Raw genomic sequence first — 23,300 nt, 5'->3', positions numbered from 1 at the left:
CACTACTGTACGCCTGCGAAACTTGGACAGTGTACCAACGACATGCCAAGAAGCTGAACCACTTCCACACAACATGCCTCAGGAAGCTACTGAACATCAAGTGGCAAGACAAGACCCCAGACACAGAGGTGCTCGCAAAAGCCACCCTTCCCAGCATCTTCACCATCCTGATGCAGTCCCAGCTTCGCTGGGCTGGACACGTGGCGCGCATGCCAGACCATCGGCTGCCCAAAAGGCTCTTCTATGGCGAGCTGCAACAAGGGAAGAGATCACACGGAGGTCAGAAGAAGCGCTTCAGAGATACTCTGAAAGTCTCTCTGAAAGCGTTTGATATCAACCCTGACTCCTGGGAGGAATCTGCAGTGGACCGTGACAAATGGCGCGCTGCTGTGCACAAAGGCGCCAAGTTGTGCGAGGCCAACAGGACTGCTGCAGCTGTTCAGAAGAGGCAGGCCAGAAAGTCACGGGCAAACAAGCTCCCTGACAATGGTATGCCTGTCTTTGTCTGCCCCAACTGTCAGCGAACTTTTCGTGCGCAGATTGGACTATTCAGCCATCTGCGCATTCACAGATAGATTCATGGGGGATGAGGGGGTGGGAGCAAGGGGCAAGAGGAAACGCTATTCATTGTCATCCTGGAAACTGTAAAGATCTGTCTGTCCTGCCCCCACTCCCTTACGGTGTGTGTGTGTGTGTGTGTGTGTGTGTGTGTGTGTGTGTGTGTTTTAAAGAAGCTGTTGTGTATCATATATGCATAGATTAATTTTGTCTGCATGCTTTGATGCCTTCCGGAATCTGAAACCACGGTTGGGACCACGGACTTTTTTTTTATTTTGTTGTCAGTGGGTGGGACATCTTGTGTGACGTAACAGCCTTATATTATTTGAAAAAAATAATAAAAACCGTTTAATGATGATAGTTTCAATATAAGATGAAAATATCTATTTTTCACGCCGAATTAAACGCATCAGTTTAAAAAATCAGAATTATTCTTGGCACTTGTTTCATTCCGATCAACGAAAACAATGTAAACGTCAGCTGTGCTTGGGACTACCGAGAGTTCGCGCGAGACTTCAGCGGCCCATTTTATGATCAAAAAGACGAAGTCATTGCTTCCGTTGCAACTGCTCCTGACCGTACAGAATCACCATGGCTGATATACAGCAGAAGTATGTATTTTCACAATCGTTTCTGTTCTAACTGACCAAATTTGTTTTTATATCAACATCAAACGACTTCATGTGCGTTTTGGGATCAAATATTGCTTTTGTTTCTGTTGGGTTTCAAGTAGACTTCTGCTATCATTGTCTGAAAGAACCGGTTTCACAGTCACTCAACTCCTTTTACTCAGTATTATAGTTTGGAATTGACAGTACACTTAATACCAAAATATAAACGTTATGGTGGCGAAGAGAACAAAGTCATATGTAGATGACATAATTCTGTGACTTACATTGTTTTTAGGTGATTGTTTTTACTATTAGTATTACGAAATGGTTTATCGGGTGGACGTAGATGTCTGCTGTTCACCTGGTTAGCGTGATGCCTTTGACGCCGATTTCGTAAGTTGACAGCAGCCTGACCTTAGTGTATCATTAAAAGTCGGGTTGATCATCACTGTCATTGACATCAGCGATTACCAGGTTTAGGGCAATCGTACAGGGATTCCCATGTTCCAGTTTCGTTTCTGAGCTATTTTTGGTTTCACGCTGACTTCTTTGTCATGGGCCCAAACACGTCAGTGACGTCATAAATAAACGTGTCGAACCCCGAATGGTAAGTGGTCAAATGTGCTTTGTCATATGGATAGGAAAAACAAGGTAACACCCACAACAGTGCAGTGTTTCATTTGGACAAATCAGGAGTGATAGTTTTGTGGAAGTAGGAAGTTGTGAAAGTAAAACTAAATCCAGTAAAGCTATCTGAACTATGATAGCTAATTACAATAGCTAAATAGTGAACTGTGAAGTTGAACATTACACAGCAGTACATTGTAAATTTTAAAATAATAAGTACTGGATCATCATAGGACACAGGATGAAGATGGATAGGTAAGGAATGAATTGAGTTTAAAGAAATAAACAAACACAAATTGGTTGCATGATAAACATGTTAAAAAAAAGAAAAAAAGAAGAAGTTGAAGCAGTCATAAACTGATAAAGTTTCTGGATGATTTAGAAAAAACACAGCTCCAATTACAAGAAAATGTTTTGGAATTGATGTGTGAATTTTTACGATTCACACAAGATGGGAACAAATTGCTGGCAAAAATGCCTTTATCAACCAGGCAAGTGTGAAATGATATTCAACAGCAATCTTCAGCATGGTGTTCACCTGAGGGAAGAATAATAATAACCATATAATCATAATAATATATTCTGAATTCTCAAGGATTTCACCAAATGATACAGTTTGGGCCAGCATATGTAGTGTAAGGTTTACAGTGCAAGAATGAATTATTCTCTGAAATGACTAAGTCTGCTTATCAATAACAAAATCATTTATCAAGTCATGTGGAAACAGAAAATGTTGTTTGTTTACAGTGAAGATGATTTGGCCACTGCCATCCTCAAGAAAAAGGAACGTCCCAACAGGCTGTTGGTGGAAGAGGCTATCAATGAGGACAATTCTGTGGTCTCTCTGTCACAGGTTAGTGTGAATATGTTAACACAGTTCTGTGGATGTTGACTTTTCAGTTTTATAAAAACTAATGGCAACTAATGCTAATATTTATTATTAAATTTTTGTTTCAAAACATTGCATAAAGTAAAACTGTTATTTATAATTTATTGGAAAAAAGAAAGAATAAGCTTCCTGATTAGTAGAAGCTCCATTAGCAGTCATTTTTATTTTTAGCTTAAAAGACTAAGCTATTCACATCTGAAATATATTGGAAGAACTGATTTAGAGTTTCTGTTCTTGTTATTAAACAGAAATATAGATTTTATGTAATGGCATCATTGAATATGTTTTTGAAACTTTTTGTTTTGTGTTTATACTGAAAAATGTTTTTGCCCTGTTCCTTCAATCAAGGCAAAGATGGATGAACTGCAGCTATTCCGTGGTGACACAGTTCTCTTGAAAGGAAAAAGACGAAGGGAGACTGTTTGCATTGTTCTGTCAGATGACACCACCGCTGATGACAAGATCAGGATCAACCGATGTGTCAGAAATAATTTGCGTGTGCGTCTGGGTGATGTCGTCAGGTCAGTGCTCACATTATCATATATATGCATGTCACTGTCAGTCAGTAGTACCAGTTTGTTTAAGCAGTTTGTACAGTATCGGCAAAGTTAATGTTCTTGAGAATTCTTCAGCTTGTATAAGACAAGTTCTTTCAAGTATCACAGAATAGTTGATTCTGTCCAGAGATTTGTTTAGAGAGGGTAAGAATGGGAAGTCTGTAGAAGATGGTGATATTAGAAAGGTTGCTGTGTCCTTCAAAGTTTCTGAATTTGGTTTCCTGTCTTATCTTTGTTTGCTTAAGGAATCTTGTGCATTTTTGAAAGTTTTTTTCTCTCTATATGTTAATATTTTGCATTGATTATCATGTGTTATTTTGTCCTGCTCCACTTTCAGTAAGAATGCATAGTGATTCAGATTAAGATCAGTTGTTATGTTTTTGTAACAAATCCTTTGCTTATGAGCATGATAGTTCTCAAATAACAAGAGTAATTTTTGTCAAGATAAAAGACAGTCTAACATTATTTATCTTTATGACATTGTAATCATGAACAAAAGTTTTGGACAGATTTTGTAAATTATTTAACAGAAGTGTTTGATTTGTGATGGACTGGATCTCAGTCATGTATTATCTGTACTTTTTACTAATTTTAGAATTAAATACAACAACAAAACAATCTGATAGATGCTTTTCGCATATTTTATTGAAAGCTAAATTCTTTGTGTACAAATGTAGAATCAGCAAAGTGAAGCCAACACTGCGGATGTTGATAAGACCTTAAGCAAGCAGATGATATAAAGTATATTTGTAAATTATGAAAAAAGCAATATAACAAATTTGTTTAGAAATAGGCAACATATGTAAGCATCGTACACGACTAAGCTTTGAAGTTAAATCCATGTGTTGATGAATATTTATTGTTCTGCCAGTGTTCTTTTGTTGTTGAATGATAATGTTTTAAGCAGTATTTTATTTTTACTTCCCAGTATATAAAATATATTTGATTCTATAAACTTTTGAATAAAAAAAATTTAGGGGGAAAATGTATAGTGACCCCTGCTAGAACTCTAAAATTTTGCAGTTGTTGTTGTGTCTTCTCATTTTGGTTATTTCTCCCATTGTATTGAAATTGGGAATGGGGCCTATAGTACTTCATACAAAATGTTAAGGGTTGGTATGTATCACTGAAGTCAAAAAGTTGTGAAAGCTTTAAACTTAAGACAAAAATGCATGTATTAATATGTTCTGTTAAGTTTAATTATACATATTTGATTTGTAGAAGGCATGTGCAGTTTGAAAGTCCAGTGAAATGTAGTGTTTTTTGTTTAAGAAAATAAATGATAAATAAAAAATGTTGGTTGCAGCATCCAAGCATGTCCAGATGTGAAGTATGGCAAGCGTATACATGTTCTGCCAATTGATGATACAGTGGAAGGTATCACAGGGTAAGTATTTAAACAGTTAATTGGTATTAAAAAGAATGTGGTGAAGTTGAAAGTTGGAATGTATCATCGATTGGAAGCTGACAGAGGTTATGAATCAGTATATGACTGGGTTAAGGGTGGAGATATTTCCGATCTCCCAGGTCAGTGTATGTGCAGACCTGCTAGTGCCTGAACCCTGTTCATGTGTTTACACATGCAGAACATTGGCATTCAGTGGGTTATGCAATCAAGAACATGCCCAGCATGCACACTCCTGAAAACAGTATGGTTGCCTACATCACAGGGTAAAACAAAACAAAACAAAAACACATGATCATACATGTAAAAAGGTTTCATCATCATGTGTGTGTGTGTGTGTGACTTACAGCTTGATTGAATGACGCAGGAAATGAATGAGTGTTCAACGGTAGCTCTACCCAGTTGGCTCTACCCAGATAGGCATCCTGTAGTGCAAATGATTGTGTTTGTAAAGTGCTTAGAGCTTGGTCTCTGACTGAGAAGAGGTGGTACATAAAAAAGATATAGATGTCATCATCATCATCATCGAATATGGAAGATGCAAATTGTAAGTAGTAGAAAGGGAGAAGCATATGATAGATTTTGATTCATTTTATCTGTAAATATTAAATATCTATTAAAGTATTAGACATCACTCTTTTCAACAGAGACAGAAAGTAGTGAGTTATAACTTGCTGTATAATTACAATACACATCAAGACTTTGCTCCTTAGATGATAATGAAAATGGAAAAAAGTTGGATGATTTATTTCTTAAATGGTTCTTTAGTGTTTGTGGGTTGCAACCCCTTTGTTCACTCATGTGTGAGTGGGCTTTCATGTGTATGACTGTTTTTACCAGCCATGTAGGCAACCATACTCCTTTTTTGGTAGTAATGGTAATAGTAAACTTTTTGGCTGTTCGTGTGTGTGGTTTCAGAAAAGTTATCTGATGGTGCGTTGTGTGTTGTCTGTGACAGCAACCTGTTCGAGGTGTATCTGAAGCCTTACTTCCTGGAGGCCTACCGCCCCATTAAGAAGGGGGACATCTTCCTTGTGCGAGGAGGGATGCGAGCTGTGGAGTTCAAAGTCATTGAAACAGATCCTTCCCCACACTGTATTGTGGCACCAGACACAGTCATCCACTGTGAGGGTGAACCTGTCAAACGTGAGGTCAGTCTTGTTTGGGAAACAAACGGTTTTGGGCAGTATTTGTTTCTGCCACCAGTTCCGTATTTGTTCATCTCATGGATTTTTACTTCGCAGCTGGACCATTATTGGTGTCAAAGCTAAACATGTTTGAAATGACATGCTTGACTTGCTTCTCACATTTACTGTCCAGAATTAAAATTGTCATTTAAAAATACTTTTAAAGGTATTTTCATATGACTTTTGAGATTTGGAATTGCCTTTTTGGATACAAGAAGGGAGAGGGAGGAAATGGGGGAAAAACATATGTTCGCAACATATTTAGATCCAGCTTAAGTCCTGTTTTATTATTTTTGTTTTTATTTCCTGGTGTGATGTCAATATCTTTTTGTGACTTATATTTATTTTTAAATCTGGTGTTAAGGAAGTCAGTAAACAGTGAGGGAATTGCATTTTACTGCAGACACAAAATTTATGAATTTCATATAACTGCTTTGTAATGAAATGGCTGTTGATGTTTCTGGAATTCAGATTGTAAATTGATATGAAATAAGAAACATGATAGGAAGAAAATGTGCACATTTTTTATGCTCATATCCTTTTATTTATATATTTGTTTCCCCCCATAGGAGGAAGAGGAGGCACTGAATGAGGTGGGATATGATGACATTGGTGGGTGCCGGAAACAGCTGGCCCAGATCAAAGAAATGGTGGAGTTGCCCCTCAGACATCCCCAGCTTTTCAAAGCCATTGGTGTCAAGGTTAGTACCAACAGACTTTGAGGAAATCTGTGTAATATGTGGTGTTTTTGTGTGTGTGTGCCTATGTTTGTGGCGGTCATGAGTGCATGGTATTATACTATCTATATGCATTGTGCCACCCCAAAACACCTTGCTTCAGCATCTGTACTGTCCTAAAGCACCATAGTAACTTTACCATATTTGGAATGGCCACTGTACTCAATTTTCACTCATTTGTGAGTGAATGCTGAGTATTGCAGAAAACTTTAGTCTGTCAGATGTATCATTGGTTTGATCTGAAATTCAGTATTTCAGTGCAGTGGACAAAATTGTGACTGTGGTGTCAAATCTGCAAACTGAAGAGATGAGGAATGGAATGATTGAGTCAGAAACTTAGTCATTGACTGTGAAATTGTGCACTTCACCTGTCCATTAATATTTTATTATAAATTTACCCAATTACAACTGATGGACATGGCTTAGAGGTACTATGACTTTGTTTCACTGTGCTTGTGCATGTATTTTACAAAGATCTCAGAAGCCAGTAATTTATTTTTGCAGGTAAAGTGATAAAGTCTCATCTTTGAGAATTGACTATTGTGGAAGGAAACCATTTCATGGTGGCTGTTTTCTTTTCTTTCTTTTTTTTTAAAACTTTTTTTTAATTTTCAAAAAACATGTATACAATACAGAGAATAGTATGAAACAAACAATATACAACGAACAGTAGCATCTTCCACTACAGAGAGAGAGATAAGACAAAATAAAACAAAACAGACTATACCAAGGCAAACCAAATCTGTAACAACAACATCAGCAGCAATAACAACAACAACAAACAAACAAACACAGGAAGATTTGTCCAATCATTCAATCAATCAATGTTTACACCTTAATGATTGTAGTAATCATGGTGATTTAAGAGGACATTAATAGTAAATAGCCTGGACCAGTTGTAACATAGCAACAGCATCAAATGTGTCAACTATTACAGTAATGGTATCTAGGGTAAGGCGAAAGCGAGTGGTGGCATTATAATGTCATAATAATAATGAGCATGAGTATACCACTTCTGCATTATTGGAAAAGAAAGCTTGTAGTTGATCACATTGTAAAGACAACAGCAACCATAAAAGTTAAAAAAATAAACAAATAATACATATAAGAAATAAATAAAGACATGTTAGTACAAAGTAAGGACTGTTATACAGAATGGTAACTATGGAACGTGCGAAATTATGATTAAGTAACAGTTTCCATAATTGGAAGGTAACTGTTCCACCTTGTACGGAAAGCATGATGGTTCATTAGTATATAAGATGCATGTTCTTCGATTTTTTATCTGTATCTGAGCTGTGTTTTAAATGCATTGAGTTTTAAATGCATTGGTGGTTGTTTATTGAATTTGCATTTGTACAGAAAGTTTTTGGCAAGTAAAATAATAAAATCTAAAATGTCATCTGTAGCAAATGCGTGTGAGTTTCCAAATAAAACTAATTCTTCACATAATTGGGCATTGTACACATTATCTGTTTTCTTTTATTATTATTATTACAGTAACAAATTCTGATCTTGTAACTTGTTTTTCTCTTTTCAGCCACCCCGTGGTATATTGCTGTACGGCCCTCCTGGTACTGGTAAAACCCTTATTGCCAGAGCTGTGGCCAATGAGACTGGAGCATTCTTCTTCCTCATTAATGGCCCAGAGATCATGAGCAAGTTGGCTGGCGAGTCTGAGAGCAATCTGCGTAAAGCTTTTGAGGAAGCTGAGAAGAATGCACCTGCCATCATCTTTATTGATGAACTGGATGCCATTGCTCCCAAGAGAGAAAAGGTGAGGGAGGGCTTGTGAAATTGTTTGTTCATTGACATCCTTGCTTTGTGGGTATCTAAAAAACAAACAGGTGGTAGTGGTGTTTTGTAATATGTCAGAAGTAAAGCTTTATGGAGTATTATGATGTGATGCTAGTGAACTTTGCAGGTCTACTTACCTTGATAGTTACAGGCAGTTTTCATCAAATCAGGCACAGACCTGAGCAAATTATTTTGTTTGTGAAAATGTAGAACTTCTTGTTGGTCTGACACTTGTAACAGATAATTATGTTCCTGTTTAGCTATGTGATTTGTAGAGTCACTGTGGCAAAGTGGTTAACACCACAATGAAAGGGCTTGGAGGATGTAGGTTCGATTCCAAGCGGAGGTAGGTTTCTTCAGCCTGCAGTTGGCTCCTGTCCAGAGTTGAGCATGTTGTGGGCTAAAATGGGAAGACTTGGACCACACAGTGGACTGTTATCCATTTAACAAATGAATCTTTAGGTGTGTTGCTTTAATTTTCTGACCAACTCTGCATGTCTGTCTCTTTATCATGCCTGGTCTGCCGATATGATGATGAAAGGAAGTATCAAATACAGCAATGTTGTGTAGTTCTAAATGTAAAATGGACCTCTGTAGCAGCAATGTTACCATCGTCTTCCTTATTTAATTACACATACTTAACCGTGACCCACTAGTGCAGACTCTGGCAGGAGTCTGACATTACCAAATTTACTGGGAACTGTTGTTGGAGGGACGTAGTGGTAATCTCTATTCTGGAGGTGATGCTCACTCTGTCTGGCTCTTTGACTGCAGCTGTTGTCGTCAGTAGGGGACGTAGCAGTTGGTGTCCTGTGTATGTTAAATCAGAACAGGCACTGCTGAACACCACCCAAGTGACTGAGCAATTGTACAGGGTCTTCTCTGGTGTGTGGCCTCCTGGCGACCTAATAAACTGTAATATTGGTTGTGCCATGTGGACTGCCGATTCTGGGACTGATGGACAATCTCGGGCGTGGCTGTGAATTGGGGGCCTGGAATGAGCAGCATGGGAGTAATGCCACTGAAATGGTACAGATTATGATGCAGAAAAAAACACAAAAACAGGGGGAAAAAAACCCCTATGCAAATTATAAAAATAAATGCCCAAGATTTATATTCTAGGCAGTGTCTGAAATTACTTTTGTTTATTACATTGTATATAGCATCAGGATCTTCGACACGCTGTGTTGAACTTGCTTTCCCTTTGCAGGAAACATGGCTCAGTCACATCACCTGTAGCGTTTGATTGAATGTGTTGTTTTTGTATTTGTCTGTTTGTTAATCCTTGACAGGTTTGACTCTTTACACATAGGACTTACGAAATGTTTCCTTTTATTCCCACACCAGACCCATGGAGAAGTGGAACGCCGCATTGTGTCCCAACTGCTTACTTTGATGGATGGCTTGAAACAGCGGTCTCATGTTATTGTCATGGCAGCCACAAACAGGCCCAACAGCGTAGATGCTGCCCTCCGTCGTTTTGGTTTGTACCTTGATTTTTTTTTTTTTAATATATATTTTTAGGGTAATGTTTGGCACCCAAAAATTAAAAATATTTATTATTTTTTTACTATGACTTGTGACTTTTTGACAATATTTAATGGTTGCTATTAACAACAGTGGCTGTCTTGGATAAAAACAGCTTTTGGGGGTGCTCTCTCTGATGTAGTTCCAGGAGTGCATTTATTTTAATGCACCTAATTTTGTTTTGTTAAGACCAAGGTTGTAAAAGTATAGAAGGAATTTCTCCGCCACACAAGCACAAAACTTATCTGTATATTAAATATCACTCAGTTTTTAGTTTTAGAGAAATAGGGGTTTGGGGCATTATTTAATTAAGAAACTTTACTTTGGGGAGGGGTGGGGTGGGGGCTGTATGGGTATTTTTGCTTGGTTTTTTATGTCCTTCAGAACAATTTTTTTTTCTGGCAAGTCAATACAGTATATACTCTGAAAGAGCAGAGTGAAGAGAAAAAAAGTAATTGTTTTTTGCTTGCAGGTCGATTTGACCGTGAGGTGGACATTGGCATTCCTGATGCCACTGGTCGTTTGGAGATCCTGAGAATCCACACCAAGAACATGAAGCTTGGAGATGATGTTGATCTTGAACAGGTTAGTAAGCATGTGGGTTAAATTTTGATTTGGTTACTGTTTGAGTACACATTATTATAGACCTCACCAAGTGAATGTTGAGACAATTAAACCCTCTGTCCCCCGACAGAAAAATCCCAAGGGAACTGTCTTTTGTGAAGGGAATTAACTGCTTATTCAACTCGCACTACCAAACAAAATAAATCAATCCTTATCTTATACAATTTATTTGTTGCAGAAGACAGTTCATGATGTGCAGAAAATGTCATAGTTTACATACAAGTGCATTCTGAACATTTTAATTGTGAAGAATGATTTTTTAAAACATCCCAGTCTTTAACTGTGTGTGCGTCAAAGATTATGAAAACTAACTCTCACTGGGTGATCTGTTTGTGTGTGTGTTTTTTTCATTCTCTAAATACTCGGCTACAAATAAAGATACCTCATAACAGTTGCCCATGATTGAAGGCATGTTTAATGAATCATTCTCAGCCATTTTTTCCCCCAAAAAAATTAACTTAAAAAATTCATAGCTCAGAAACAACTTGACCGATCCACTTGTTTCAGATTTCAAATTGGCAGCACTGGAAGGAAGTAACAGATGTACTTCCACTCTCAGTGCATTATGAGACTGCTAAAAGTGAAGGTTAGGGTAAATTAACGCTGTTAACATGGACCATACTGGGCAGTTCAGGGATTGAATACAGCACTCCCAGCGGGCCATATCGGGCAGTTCAGGGGGAAGAAGGTTAAACCTATATCTTCGTGTCATTTCCCTACAATAATCATATTTGCAGATATTTTGAAAAAAATAAAAGTATTTATGATGCATTGTCCGTTGTTTGTAGCTTAAAAAACAACAAACTATACTCTTATGATGAAAAGTTAAAAAATAAAGTCAGTCATTCTGGCATACAGTTCACTTGTTTATACATAAGTGAAGATTTTATTTACAAGTTTCATTCACCAGTTGCAAATATAATTGGAATAAACGTGCTTTGACAAGAGAGATTACATTTAGTCTGTTTTGTTGGTTTGGATTGATTAGTTGATATGGACATTTATTTAGTGCCTATCCTCGGTCAGAGACCAAACTCTTAAGTGCTTTACAGTCACTTGCTCAACAGGCTGCCTATTTGAGTAGAGTTGACTGAGCCTGCTGTTAGGCACTCATTATTTCTTTCCTGTTTTATTCAGTCAGGCCTCAGCGATGCATGCATTTATGCATGTAGATTAGCATGGATTTTACAGCAAAAATTTGCCAGGTACAACTCTTTCTTGCCATGGTTCTTTTACATGTGCTAAGTGTATGCCGCACACAGGACCTCAGTTTATTGTCTCATCCAAATGACAAATATCCAGGCCACCACTCAAAGTGTAGCGGGGGAGAAATTTCTGGCAAGTGTGGAATTTGATACCATACATTTAGATTCCAAAACAGGCACATAACAACTAAGTTACCACTCCACTTATGAAAAGTCAAAAAATGATTGTATTTTAATGTACCTATGTATTTGTCAACAGGTTGCCTCGGAGACCCATGGCCATGTAGGAGCTGATTTGGCAGCTCTGTGTTCAGAAGCCGCCTTGCAACAAATCCGTGAGAAAATGGATCTGATCGATTTGGAGGATGACACCATTGATGCTGAAGTGTTGGACTCTCTGGCTGTGACCATGGACGACTTCCGTGTAAGGCATAGTTCTATCACCCGAAAACACCTAAAATTACCAATTTTTATCATCTTGGTTTACCCACTAAATTTCAACCAATCTGTTTCAAATTTGGTCTGTATTTAGTTTAAGTTTTACTGTTTGCATATCTGAAATCAGCTTAAGATTTTGTCATATCTTCACATTGTAAATAGGGTTTGAATTTTGTGAAAAGTAGTGCGTACGGAAAAACGGTTCCATCAGGGTTTCCCTGATAACATAAGAACTAAACATGCTATTTGTATGAAATGTCACAGAAACACTGTTAGATGAACAGGGAACAATGTGTTGGCAGGAAAAAAGTCATAGAAAAAAGTCAATGTTGTTTTGGTCTTCTAAATTATGTGAAAAACTGGAAAAATACAAATTCATTTATAAGGCCTAAATTACCAAAAGCTCCCAACAAAATGTAGCAAAATGTGTAATAAACACATACTGAAAATTTGAGCTCAATCTGATGAATAGTTTTTTTTAGATATTTGGGAAATGGTGAACATAAATGGCGAAAATTGCGTTTTGAGAAAATGGGCTTTAAAGTTTTCATTTTGACTGCATCCTAATTATGTATTAAAGTACTTCAAATGACTTTTTTCCATCATGTGGTGCATGCTTAAATAGTTTCTGACTCACTGTACTACTCATGGGCCCCTGCCTGGTAATACTCCTCAGTTTTTTCACCCTCCTGGTCCGCAGCAGTCAGCGCTTTATGTCGTCAAGCAAACTTCATCACAGCATTTGCCTGTATTTGTCCTGATGCAACTCTTTTTCTGTCCAGCTGAGCCTGTTTCATTTTATCTAAATTGCCTGGATTCTTTCTGACAGCTGCACCATAGTTTTTGAATTATCAGGATGGCTTTTTTGTTAAGTTTGTTCTGGCCTCCAATACCTTTTACTGTCTTTCCTCTATGGCTGAATGTTTTTTCAGATCACTGACTTTGTTTGAAAGATGTCTACCCATCCTTTTTTTGGACATGGCCACAGCAATCTAATTTTCTAATTGTCACATTTTCATAAATGGCTTCATTCTTCAATGTAGTGTAGGTCTTACTGTCTCCTAAAAAGTTGATGTATCGAAGGCCATATTTCTATGTCTTGTTGTTCAAAGAAGTGGGGATATTCATGTTCCCTAAAAATCTTTTTCCCTGAGCCTGGTGTCTTCCTATTGCAAACATAGACAATGGAAATCTTCTGTTTACTTCAAAAACTTTGTTTATCATCTTAGAAGTTGTGAAACTGACCTTGTTTTTGCATCCACACTCAAATGTAAACAAAGGAGCAAGATCGGTTCTTTCTTCTTTCACAGAAGATAGGTGACTTGAACCCAGTGGTTTCTGGCAATCAGGGCACAAAAGTCCATTCACAAATTGAACTAACAGTTCACAATCAACAAATCTATACCCTGAGAGTTCATCATCCTTGTCAAACTCTACATCCAGAGTGTGAGAAAGTTTTTCACCCTAAGCACTTGTAGCAGACGACAGACTAGCTGCATTGTCATCACCACTATCGCCTGAACTATCATCTTTTGCACCACTCTGCTCTAATTTTCTCCTTTTCTGTGGAGGCACACGCTTTTTGGACTTGTAAAAAGCCTTCCTCTTACCCATTTCTGACCAAAAACAAGTTTATACACTCACTGTGTGTTGAAAACAGGCAATGCATGCAACTTCAGCAATCAGCTTCCATTTGTTTCACAAACAGTGTCAAGCCAAAGGCCATTACTGACGCGGCCTCTGATTGGTTGAGAACTAGGTTGCTGCTATGTGGCCCTTCTACCAACAGCCAATTAAATACTTTGTTTTGGACTGTTTTAGCTCAGTTTTTAGGGGGTTTGAGAGGATTCTGGTGTTTATTTTTGTGTTTAAATTTTGTTTTTATGTTCAGTAGAAGCTGAGATATGATTTTTTGAAGTTTATGCATAATTAATTAGCTACATTTCTGTTTTAATTTTAACATGCATACCTCAGAAAATAATTATTTAAAAATACTTATGAAACTTGACTGCAAAAGGCATTGATACTACGAAATCGGTAAGGGTTTTCGGAATCTAAATCACGGAAAACCCCAGCTCATGCAAAAAAAAGATTTTTTGCGTTTTTCCATGGTAGAACCTTCCCGTAAGTACAGTTGAATGTCAAAAAAGTGGATCGTCCTTTATAATTGATTTGTCTCATGTCTTAATATATTCCTCTATGTTGTGGTTTTTTAATGTTGAAGGCAAATGTTGAAGGCTTGTAAAAATTGTCCACACAAGTGCACTTTTGTAAAATAGAAATTTTATTTTTCATAACAGTTGATGCTTGTTGTCAGTGTTGAAACAACTTTATGTTTGAAAGTCTGTTTCATTTCTCAGGCATGAGATTTTTCCGACTATAGTCAGATTTCTGACCGAAAATTGGCTCCAGAGGCCATTTTTTGAGATCGCGTAAATCCGTTGAGAAAATCGGAGGAGTGGAGGGGTGGGTGAGGTTTTTTTCCGACCCACGAAGGTTGCACGAACGTTGTCCGACCAGTCGACAAGATAGACCCACAGCATTTGCTAAAATACCCCATGTTTGGATAAGCGAACCAATTGAGAATAAGTGTTCCGTTGCTCCTCTGTCATCATTCAGCTGATCTGTAATCGGTCAGAATTACAAAACTCACTCGCAGGCTTCACAACTTGCAAAGATGCCTGATTTCGTGGATCGTCTTCAGTCATTGACAAAATGAGAAAACTCTCAAAGGATTAGAGGATTTTTGTTGTAGAGATCAATAAAGGAGTGAATTATAAGTGGAACTGGGTCTGGCAAGATGAGATCGTGAAAACAGAAGAATAAAAAAAAAAAATTTTACAGGTAGGCGACGTCATTCACAAAATGGACACTGCGGGCAAGGCCAAGTGCGATTGGTGTCAGATTGTGTGAGTGCAACTCTTCAGTCTAGGCACGGAAATCTGTTTTCACATTTGCATTAAAGACGGAGCGTCCGTTTTCTAGAAGAAAAAAGAAAGAAAGAAAAAGCTGATGGGCTGTTCTGTATCGTTTACCGATGATCTGTCAAAAATGAAAACGGAATGCTCTTTTGAAAGCGTCGTTTGTTGACCCCTTGGGAGGCGATCCAGTGACTTGTCAGAGCACCAAAATCGAAGTCCAAAAGTCCCCCCCCACACCCTGTCCCCCTCCTGCAGACTTCACTTTCATGATTTGCTGAGGTACCCCTCCCTCTCTCTTTGAGTCTCCTACCAGTGCTGAGGGAAGGAGGGGGGGGGGGGGGGGGGGGTATGAAACCACTGTCAATGACTGTGGCAATTTTGGCATGGAGCCAAGACACTGACCACTAGCTCCAGCTGAGAATCCTTGACTGCTTGGAAGTGATATAACCAGTCACAGACCTACCCTCTCCTCCCTCCAGTCATTCCACTTCCCCCTTTCTTTCCTCAACCAACACACATGCATGTCAGTGGAACAGAGACTACAGCTGAAGAGACCAGATGGTCAGTTATATTGGTACAGTGCAAACTTGTGTACTAAGAACATTTTCCTTGAAAACACACACACACAAACACACACTCACTGACTGACTGACACAAAGAGTTTTAACACACGGAGAGTTGTATTTAAAGCAGTATAGATACATGAACTTTAACTCTTTCCTCCCATGTCCAGCCCGACCCCTATTCTCAGTCTCTTTGTCTGTCTGTCTGTCTTTCTCATATACACAGAGTTGCATTGAAACCACACACACACACACACACACAGACACGATTTTGAAAATCATGCCCCCAAGGCTGACTTTACAGGTTTGGAAGCAAAAACACTTCAGTTTAGGAAGAATTGGACTGATTTTTTGTCTTCTGTGGGTTGGAATACCTCAGCAGAATTAGTGGCCCGCAAGTGCAGATTTTATGGTTTGAAATCAAGAAAAAACCTTCAGCTTCAGGGGGCTTCGCCCCCAGACACCCACCTTTCAGACTCAATCACAATTTCCCAATCTTATGCCTGTTACTAGCAAATGGAACAGTAGCTATAATACTTAAAAATTCATTTTTCATATTTAACTCTTGTCAAATGTATATTAGGTATTTTCATTACTTTTGATACCTATATCATTGCAAGAAACCCTTGCATCGTACTGTAATGTAAATGAAAAGTCTGACAAAAGAATTGTAGATGCCAAAGGGAAACAAAAGGGACCAGTGTGTTCTGAGTAGACAGTTCAGTTGTTGGAAAGAGAACAAAAAAATTCAACAGGCAGTCTTGATGATTTATTGTTTTATTACATGCAAATCACTTGACACTATTTTGTGTAACAGTGGGCTCTGGGCAAGAGCAACCCCAGCGCTCTTCGTGAAACATCTGTGGAGGTGCCCAATGTTACCTGGGAGGATGTTGGTGGTCTGGAGAACGTCAAGAAAGAACTGCAGGAGTTGGTGCAAGTAAGTGACATGCTTTGTTTGCAGCAAAAGATGGTTTAGATCTATTTTTATATTCTGCTGACCTGTTGACAAAAACGAAAAACAGAAATGATGGGTATATTGTTACTTTTTCACATAACAAAAGGAATTGTATGCAATAGCGCTGTTTTGGCTGGTGGGTGTGTGTGCATATAGCAGACTATAACTTTATTTCCTCAGTTACTGGAAGTATTGAAAGAAATGAGATTAGGTAGGATGGAAGACATCAGTATGATCTTAGTGGCTGTTTCCTTAATGGTATAGCAAATCAGGGAGAGAGATAAAGGTCATGACTTACGATTGGCTTATCAGCACAATAACTGTTTTATACTCTATAATTTATGTGTTCGGTTGTTTTGTTTTCTGATTTTTGTTTGGGAAAAACATTGGGGTTTTTTTTGGTTTTTTTTTTTTTTCATCTTTCCTGCTGAAATTTGATTTTGAGTATGTGTATGTTTTGTTTCTTTTGTCTTCACATTCTTAACCTTGGTATGTACAGTATCCAGTGGAGCATCCAGAAAAGTTCCTCAAGTTCGGCATGACCCCATCCAAGGGTGTGCTGTTCTATGGTCCTCCTGGCTGTGGTAAGACCCTCCTGGCTAAAGCCATTGCCAATGAGTGCCAGGCAAACTTCATCTCCATCAAGGGCCCTGAGCTGCTCACCATGTGGTTTGGTGAATCTGAGGCCAATGTCAGAGACATCTTTGACAAGGTGGGTTGGACTAGATTGGACGATGGGGGCATTGTACATCTTTAGCAGTTTCTACTTGCTGTCCATAATATCCAGGGATCAGGGGCATGTTTCATTTTGCGCATCAAAATGAACAGAATTTTATTGTCTTGTCATCTGCTTTTCCTTGCAAATAAGTCTTGACATGAATGAGGTCACATCCCTGTTGACACAAAATACCCAGCCAAGCAAAGTTGCAAGCGCATACCATGCTGTACAGTATGCATTCTATTGATTAGAAAGAATTAATCAGTATGAGTATTCTCAGTTTATTTCAGTTATTTGCAAAGAAGGGGCTTAGCAGGATATTAATATTAAAGTTTTCATTCTGAATACCAACTCAGAGGCACTAGAGCACCATAGATTATTTACTGGGGCATCTGACTATTGTCTACATTTGTGTAAACAGTAATGTTTGTTGATTTTACTGTCATGAACTATTGTTTGTTTACAACACAGGCAAGATCTGCAGCACCTTGTGTACTCTTCTTTGATGAGCTGGACTCCATAGCCAAGGCCAGAGGTGGCAGTGTGGGAGATGGAGGTGAGTGATTATTTTGCTAGAGTCAGAGATTGTCAGCAGAAGGATTGTTCCATTATTGCCTGTTCAAGAGAGAGAGGGAGAAAACTCATGCAAACTCTCAAAGTTCTTCAGTCTTGACCCCATGTCTGTCTTCTTTTGGTTTGAGGTAATTTATCTGACTTTTGGGCTGAAAATTAAGTAACAATGGATCACAGTAAATTGATTTTCTCATTCTGGGCCATTTTTTGTATGCATACTGAAGAATGAGTTTAAGATAGCTCAACTGCTTTTAGATATAATTGTGCTGAATATCTTTATGTTGAACTGTATACAGTAGTCAACTTCCAGAATTAGCCATAATGATTTAGTAGACTTCATGATAATTATTATGTGGTCAGTTGATCTGGAAATATATCATGATAATGATGATGATCAAAATGAACACAATAAAATATAAATTGTTGTGCTGGGTTCAGGTGGTGCTGCTGACCGTGTGATTAACCAGCTTCTGACGGAGATGGATGGCATGAGTGCCAAAAAGAATGTCTTCATTATTGGAGCCACCAACAGGTACCTTTCTTACCTTCACTGGCTGTGGCTTGCTCTGAAATGCTTTCAGCACATGGTCAACATCTCTTTTTCTTTTTTTTTTAAGTACTTGCAGGAGCAGATGATTTTATGTTTTTGTTAGCTATTTCACTTTGTGTGTGCTTATTACTGGCATTCATTTTCAGTTATGACTATAATATTTGCTGTTCAAGTTTTGTTATTTTGTGCTTTATTCATTTTGTATATTTCTATGTATTTGTTTATGTATATATTTTGTACAGTTTAAATATCAATTGTAAGAAGTGCTAAAGAAAATGAATACAATCGCAAGTGTTCTATTGGGGTCCAGAATGCTCAATTATCTTTTTACATTGATCTCTTAGGGAGGATGTTGAAAGCTAGAATAGGGTTTTCAGGATATTTACAATTATTGGTGTGTTGACAGACCTGACATCATTGACCCAGCCATTTTGCGACCTGGACGTCTTGACCAGCTGATCTACATTCCCCTGCCAGATGAGAAGTCCCGTGTCAGCATCCTGAAGGCCAACCTGCGAAAATCACCAGTTGCAAAGGTAATCTATTTTTCATCCCCTTTCTGCATTTCCTGTACTGGTAGCATTTTTGCAAACTTTGAGATAAAATCAAAGGTCGAGATAGCTTTCATTCACTGCTGTCTGGAAAAGGATAGTTGTGAATAAGGATGCCAGTTCTATTGAAAGCTGTGGCTGTTCTTTCTTTTTGTGGGGGGCTGGGGGTGGGTGGGGGGGGGGGGTACTGTGGGTTAAAAATTGTGTGTTTTGGCTTGAAAAAACAACCTTTTTGAATCAGGTGTCTAGATGTTGCTGTCATTCCTCCAAATGCATATTACTCTCAGTAACAACACTTGTGCACAATGATGTGAAGGGTGCTAGAAGACTGATTGTTGGTGGTTATAATATGGCATAAACGATGTGTTCAGGATGTGGATCTGGACTACCTGGCCAAGGTGACCCAAGGCTTCAGTGGTGCTGACCTGACAGAGATCTGCCAGAGAGCCTGCAAGCTGGCCATCCGACTGGCCATTGAGGCGGAGATCCGCTATGAAAAGGCTCGGGCACAGAACCCTGATGCAGACATGGTACAGCATGGTTTTTTTCTTCCATTCATACTGTCTGTAACATGATCTCAGTCTGTGGTATTTTTTAAACTGAATAGGATTTGCATGTGTTTCATCTGCAAGTGTGTACAGAATTATTGTCTGCAAGTGAATAAACAGTGACTAAAGGGTACATTGTCCAGTCTTTTCTTTTTTTTTTTATCTTGGGCAATTCTCAGGGGGGTGAAACTTGGGTATGATGTTGCCAACAACGGCTGTTGCGATGCTCCTTATGATGTATTTGACTACATAATAAAAAAAAAAATAAAAAAAACCCCCAAAAAACAAGAGGCAAGGCCGTCAAGACTCACTTAAGTTACACTCATTTATCCAGTAAAGGAATCATTTTGGGGGAAAGAAAGATTTTTTTTTTTTTTTAAAGATCGTGAAAAACGTGTTCTGCATTAAATATTATTTAGCTTGGGAAGAAAGAAAAAGGCCTTTTAGGGGGATTCAGGTCAGAAGTAAGTAGATTTAGAGGGATAAAATGCGTCTGCCAACACTGAACCAAAATTGTTTACACTTTTGGTTGTTGTTTTTTTTTGTGTGTGTGTGTGTGTGCAGTAAATTGATTATTCTAGATGGCAACATGTTATTTTAATGTATCTCAATTATTTTAAAAAAAACAACTTAAGTCTGTGGTAAATGAAACATTGCCATTGACTCCGGCGCACAGCAACACAAAGCTGTTTTCACCAGATCAATGTACACCAGGCTTACTGAAACTGAGACCATCAATTCAGTTTTTTTTTATGTTCATTCTAGTTCAGTATCCTCTTTAAAATATTTATATGCTGTAAACACTTTGATGGTGTAGTTAGTGTCATTGTATGTGTTCTGTCCATAATTTGTATTCCTTTTGTTTTGAATGCAAAAAAAAAAAAAAAAAAAAAAATCATGCCATTTTCTACTTTCTGGCAGCGGGGAATAGCCTTATTATGATTTTCTGGATATGTAGCCTCAACAAAATATAGTGTTCATGATCTGGAAATACAGCTTAATCCGGAAGACTTACAGCCTATTATTGGTATGACTGTGAAGATTTTTTTTCCTCACTATGTTTAATCCAGATTGGTAGACAAAGTATTTCCAGAGAAAATCACACATACACACACACACACACACACACATAACTGAACAACGGGTTATAACAGACTCAAAAGTGAGTAAAATAAGCTATTCCATCACAATGAGGCTTTCGTAGCCCATATATTTGTGCTTTTGTCCACTGGATAACTGGCAGTTAGTTTCATGATACTATTTAAAATTTGATTCTCCATCTTTGATAGAAATAAAAGGCACAGTTGGGTGGACATGTAGTAAAATTTATAATTCTGTAGTTCAAATAGTGTATGTGTGAGAGAAAAAATATTCAGAGAAAAAGTTAGCATGTTTTATGGTTCTGAAATTAACAAAATTGAAATTATGTTTTCTTCAGGAAACAGAAGATTATGATCCTGTCCCTGAAATTTCCCGAGCCCATTTTGAAGAAGCGATGAAGTTTGCCCGTCGGTCTGTGACAGACAATGACATCCGCAAGTACGAAATGTTTGCTCAGACACTTCAGCAAAGCCGAGGATTTGGTGGAAACTTCAGGTGAGCTTAAACCCCTTGAGCTATGTATTAATATTGTTTCCACTCTTCTTCTCTCGTTTGCAATGCTGAAATGAAAGTGTTTATGGTTATTTATAAAATAATTTATTTAGCCTGGTACTTTGTGAAGACAATAATTACGATAAAGATTGGGAAACAGCTGTCGCAGTCCACATCAGTTGTTTTCTTCTGAATGCGAAATAATTATATATAAAATTATAACAACAGTTTTTGAACCAAGGATTTGAAACATGGGATCCAAGTTTGTGATCACAAAATGTTTATAGAGCTCAGCAGTAACCACCAACACTACCCTGAAAATGTTGGTGTATTTATCTCCCTTACTTGGTTTGCTGCACAGACTTGCTCGGATTTCTCCACCACACTTAGGAGCTAGGCAGTCACATCCATGTGGCCTATTTTGATTTTTATGCTATGCTCACAACTTAGTCTGATTCTGAATTGTGGATCTCATAGGAATATAAGGGCTCTTTGTACTGAGTGAGAATTCATTTTTAGTGATTCTGAGATGCTGGGAAAAATGTGTGCACTGACATTGAATACAGCTATAGTGTATACTTGTGAACATCAGAATTTTATTGTTACCCACAATTTTCAGTGAATGATTATAATGCAAGCAAGCATGTTTCCTATTTCTTGGACATTTTAAAGTTAGGTTTGAGTGTGGTACAATTCAGTATGCACACCTTGATGGACAATCTTTATAGACTTGGAACTTTACAAGGCATTTACTCACCTTATTTTTGATTGCAGTGTGTTGTGAAGTGGAATGCAAGAAATTATCTGTTTTTCAGTCCTTACATTCTGGAATTTTGTGTATTTTCAGGTTCCCTGGTCAGACAGGTGGGAGTCAAGGTCCCAGCCAAGGTGGATCAGGCGGAGGGAACTTTGGCGGCGAGGATGGAGATGATGACCTCTACAGCTAAACACACACACACATACAGATTCACTGTCAGGGCGTAATGCCCTTCATCATTCATGTGACACAACTGCCTGTTGCGATGAGACTCTGCTGCTGCAGTCTGTGATGAGGGCTGGATGATGAACCAACTTCACTGTTTATTAACATTGTTCTATTATTGTCAGTTGGTATGACTGATGTGTGGTGTAGGTTAGAGGGACCCAGACACTCCTTTTCTTTCCATTCTTTCTATTACTTTACTTTTCAGCTTTTTTTTTTTTTTTTTTTTTTTTTTTGTAAAGCTTCATTGGGTTTGATGGATCATACAGTGTAACCTATTTCTGAAGGTCATGGAATGTTGTGGAGAGTTCATTGGAAAGAGCAGACCCTTGTAATTACTTGATGTGAGATGTGTGTATGGTTGTTTATGTTTATGTTGTACTTTGGTAGATATTACCTAATGTGATCATTCAAGTGGTCCATGTTCACCGTTATATACACCATTACATAAGCAAAAAGATACAGTGTTGGATTAACATTGACCCCTAGATGTCTTCATTCCATTGACAGGCAAAATCATTTTCATTTCTTGTATTGAACTGGACTTTTCACTGTTGATCAGCAGTCATGAACTTTTGATATAAATTGATCACTTTTTTTTTTTTTGTTTTGTTTTTTTGCACCTATGATGCAGTTTGGATGGAACATATTCAAGAAAGCAAGCAGACAGACAAAACAAAAAATGACAAAAATAGACATATGTTCTTTTTTTATGATCTGTTATTGTTATGTGGACAGGCATATAAGACCATTAGAAGGTTGCACTTTTTATGATGTTGCTGGAATTATAGTTTATGGTGGATATGTTTGGAAAGGCTATCTGTATGCATGCAGTTGTATCAGAGCCACTTTACAGATTTATTAAAGCCAGTGACTGAACCTGAACTGTGTGTGCTGGACTGTTTGTGAGTGCATGTTTATGTTAATGGAAGGAAATGCATTCCAGAAAACTGGTTTGATTCAGTCTCATAAAACACAAACAAAAAACCCCTAAGAAAACAAACATCAGAACTGATGTCTGGTTATCTTGTTTAGAAAAAAAAGTGAAATGGGAAACAAATCACCATGCACTTAATGTTTTTGACCTGACCATCTGTAAAAAAAACATTAAAAAAAAAAAAAGAAGAAGAAAAAGGTGGGTATCATTGGTCATATTGTGAACATGCCACCTTCATCAGTGA

At 37.9% G+C, this 23,300-nt stretch overlaps 1 protein-coding gene across 1 annotated transcript; it reads left to right on the top strand.

Annotated features, from left to right (window-relative positions):
- The first annotated feature begins 1,037 nt into the window (after positions 1-1,037).
- Positions 1,038-23,004, top strand: LOC143279989 (transitional endoplasmic reticulum ATPase). The gene is made up of 18 exons (XM_076584394.1): positions 1,038-1,169; positions 2,544-2,649; positions 3,034-3,206; positions 4,549-4,629; positions 5,606-5,798; positions 6,404-6,535; positions 8,112-8,348; positions 9,716-9,851; positions 10,368-10,480; positions 11,984-12,148; positions 16,464-16,586; positions 17,104-17,316; positions 17,794-17,878; positions 18,334-18,427; positions 18,852-18,981; positions 19,368-19,526; positions 20,983-21,140; positions 21,985-23,004. The coding sequence occupies exons 1-18, from the start codon at positions 1,150-1,152 to the stop codon at positions 22,082-22,084; spliced, it is 2,418 nt and encodes an 805-aa protein (XP_076440509.1). The 5' UTR covers positions 1,038-1,149; the 3' UTR covers positions 22,085-23,004.
- The last annotated feature ends 296 nt before the right edge of the window (positions 23,005-23,300 follow it).

Source organism: Babylonia areolata, chromosome 3 (assembly GCF_041734735.1).
Source record: "Babylonia areolata isolate BAREFJ2019XMU chromosome 3, ASM4173473v1, whole genome shotgun sequence".
In the NCBI taxonomy this organism is placed as follows: Eukaryota; Metazoa; Mollusca; class Gastropoda; order Neogastropoda; family Buccinidae; genus Babylonia; species Babylonia areolata.
Note: the sequence above shows the minus strand (reverse complement) of the source record. Positions and strands in the feature narration are given on the sequence as shown.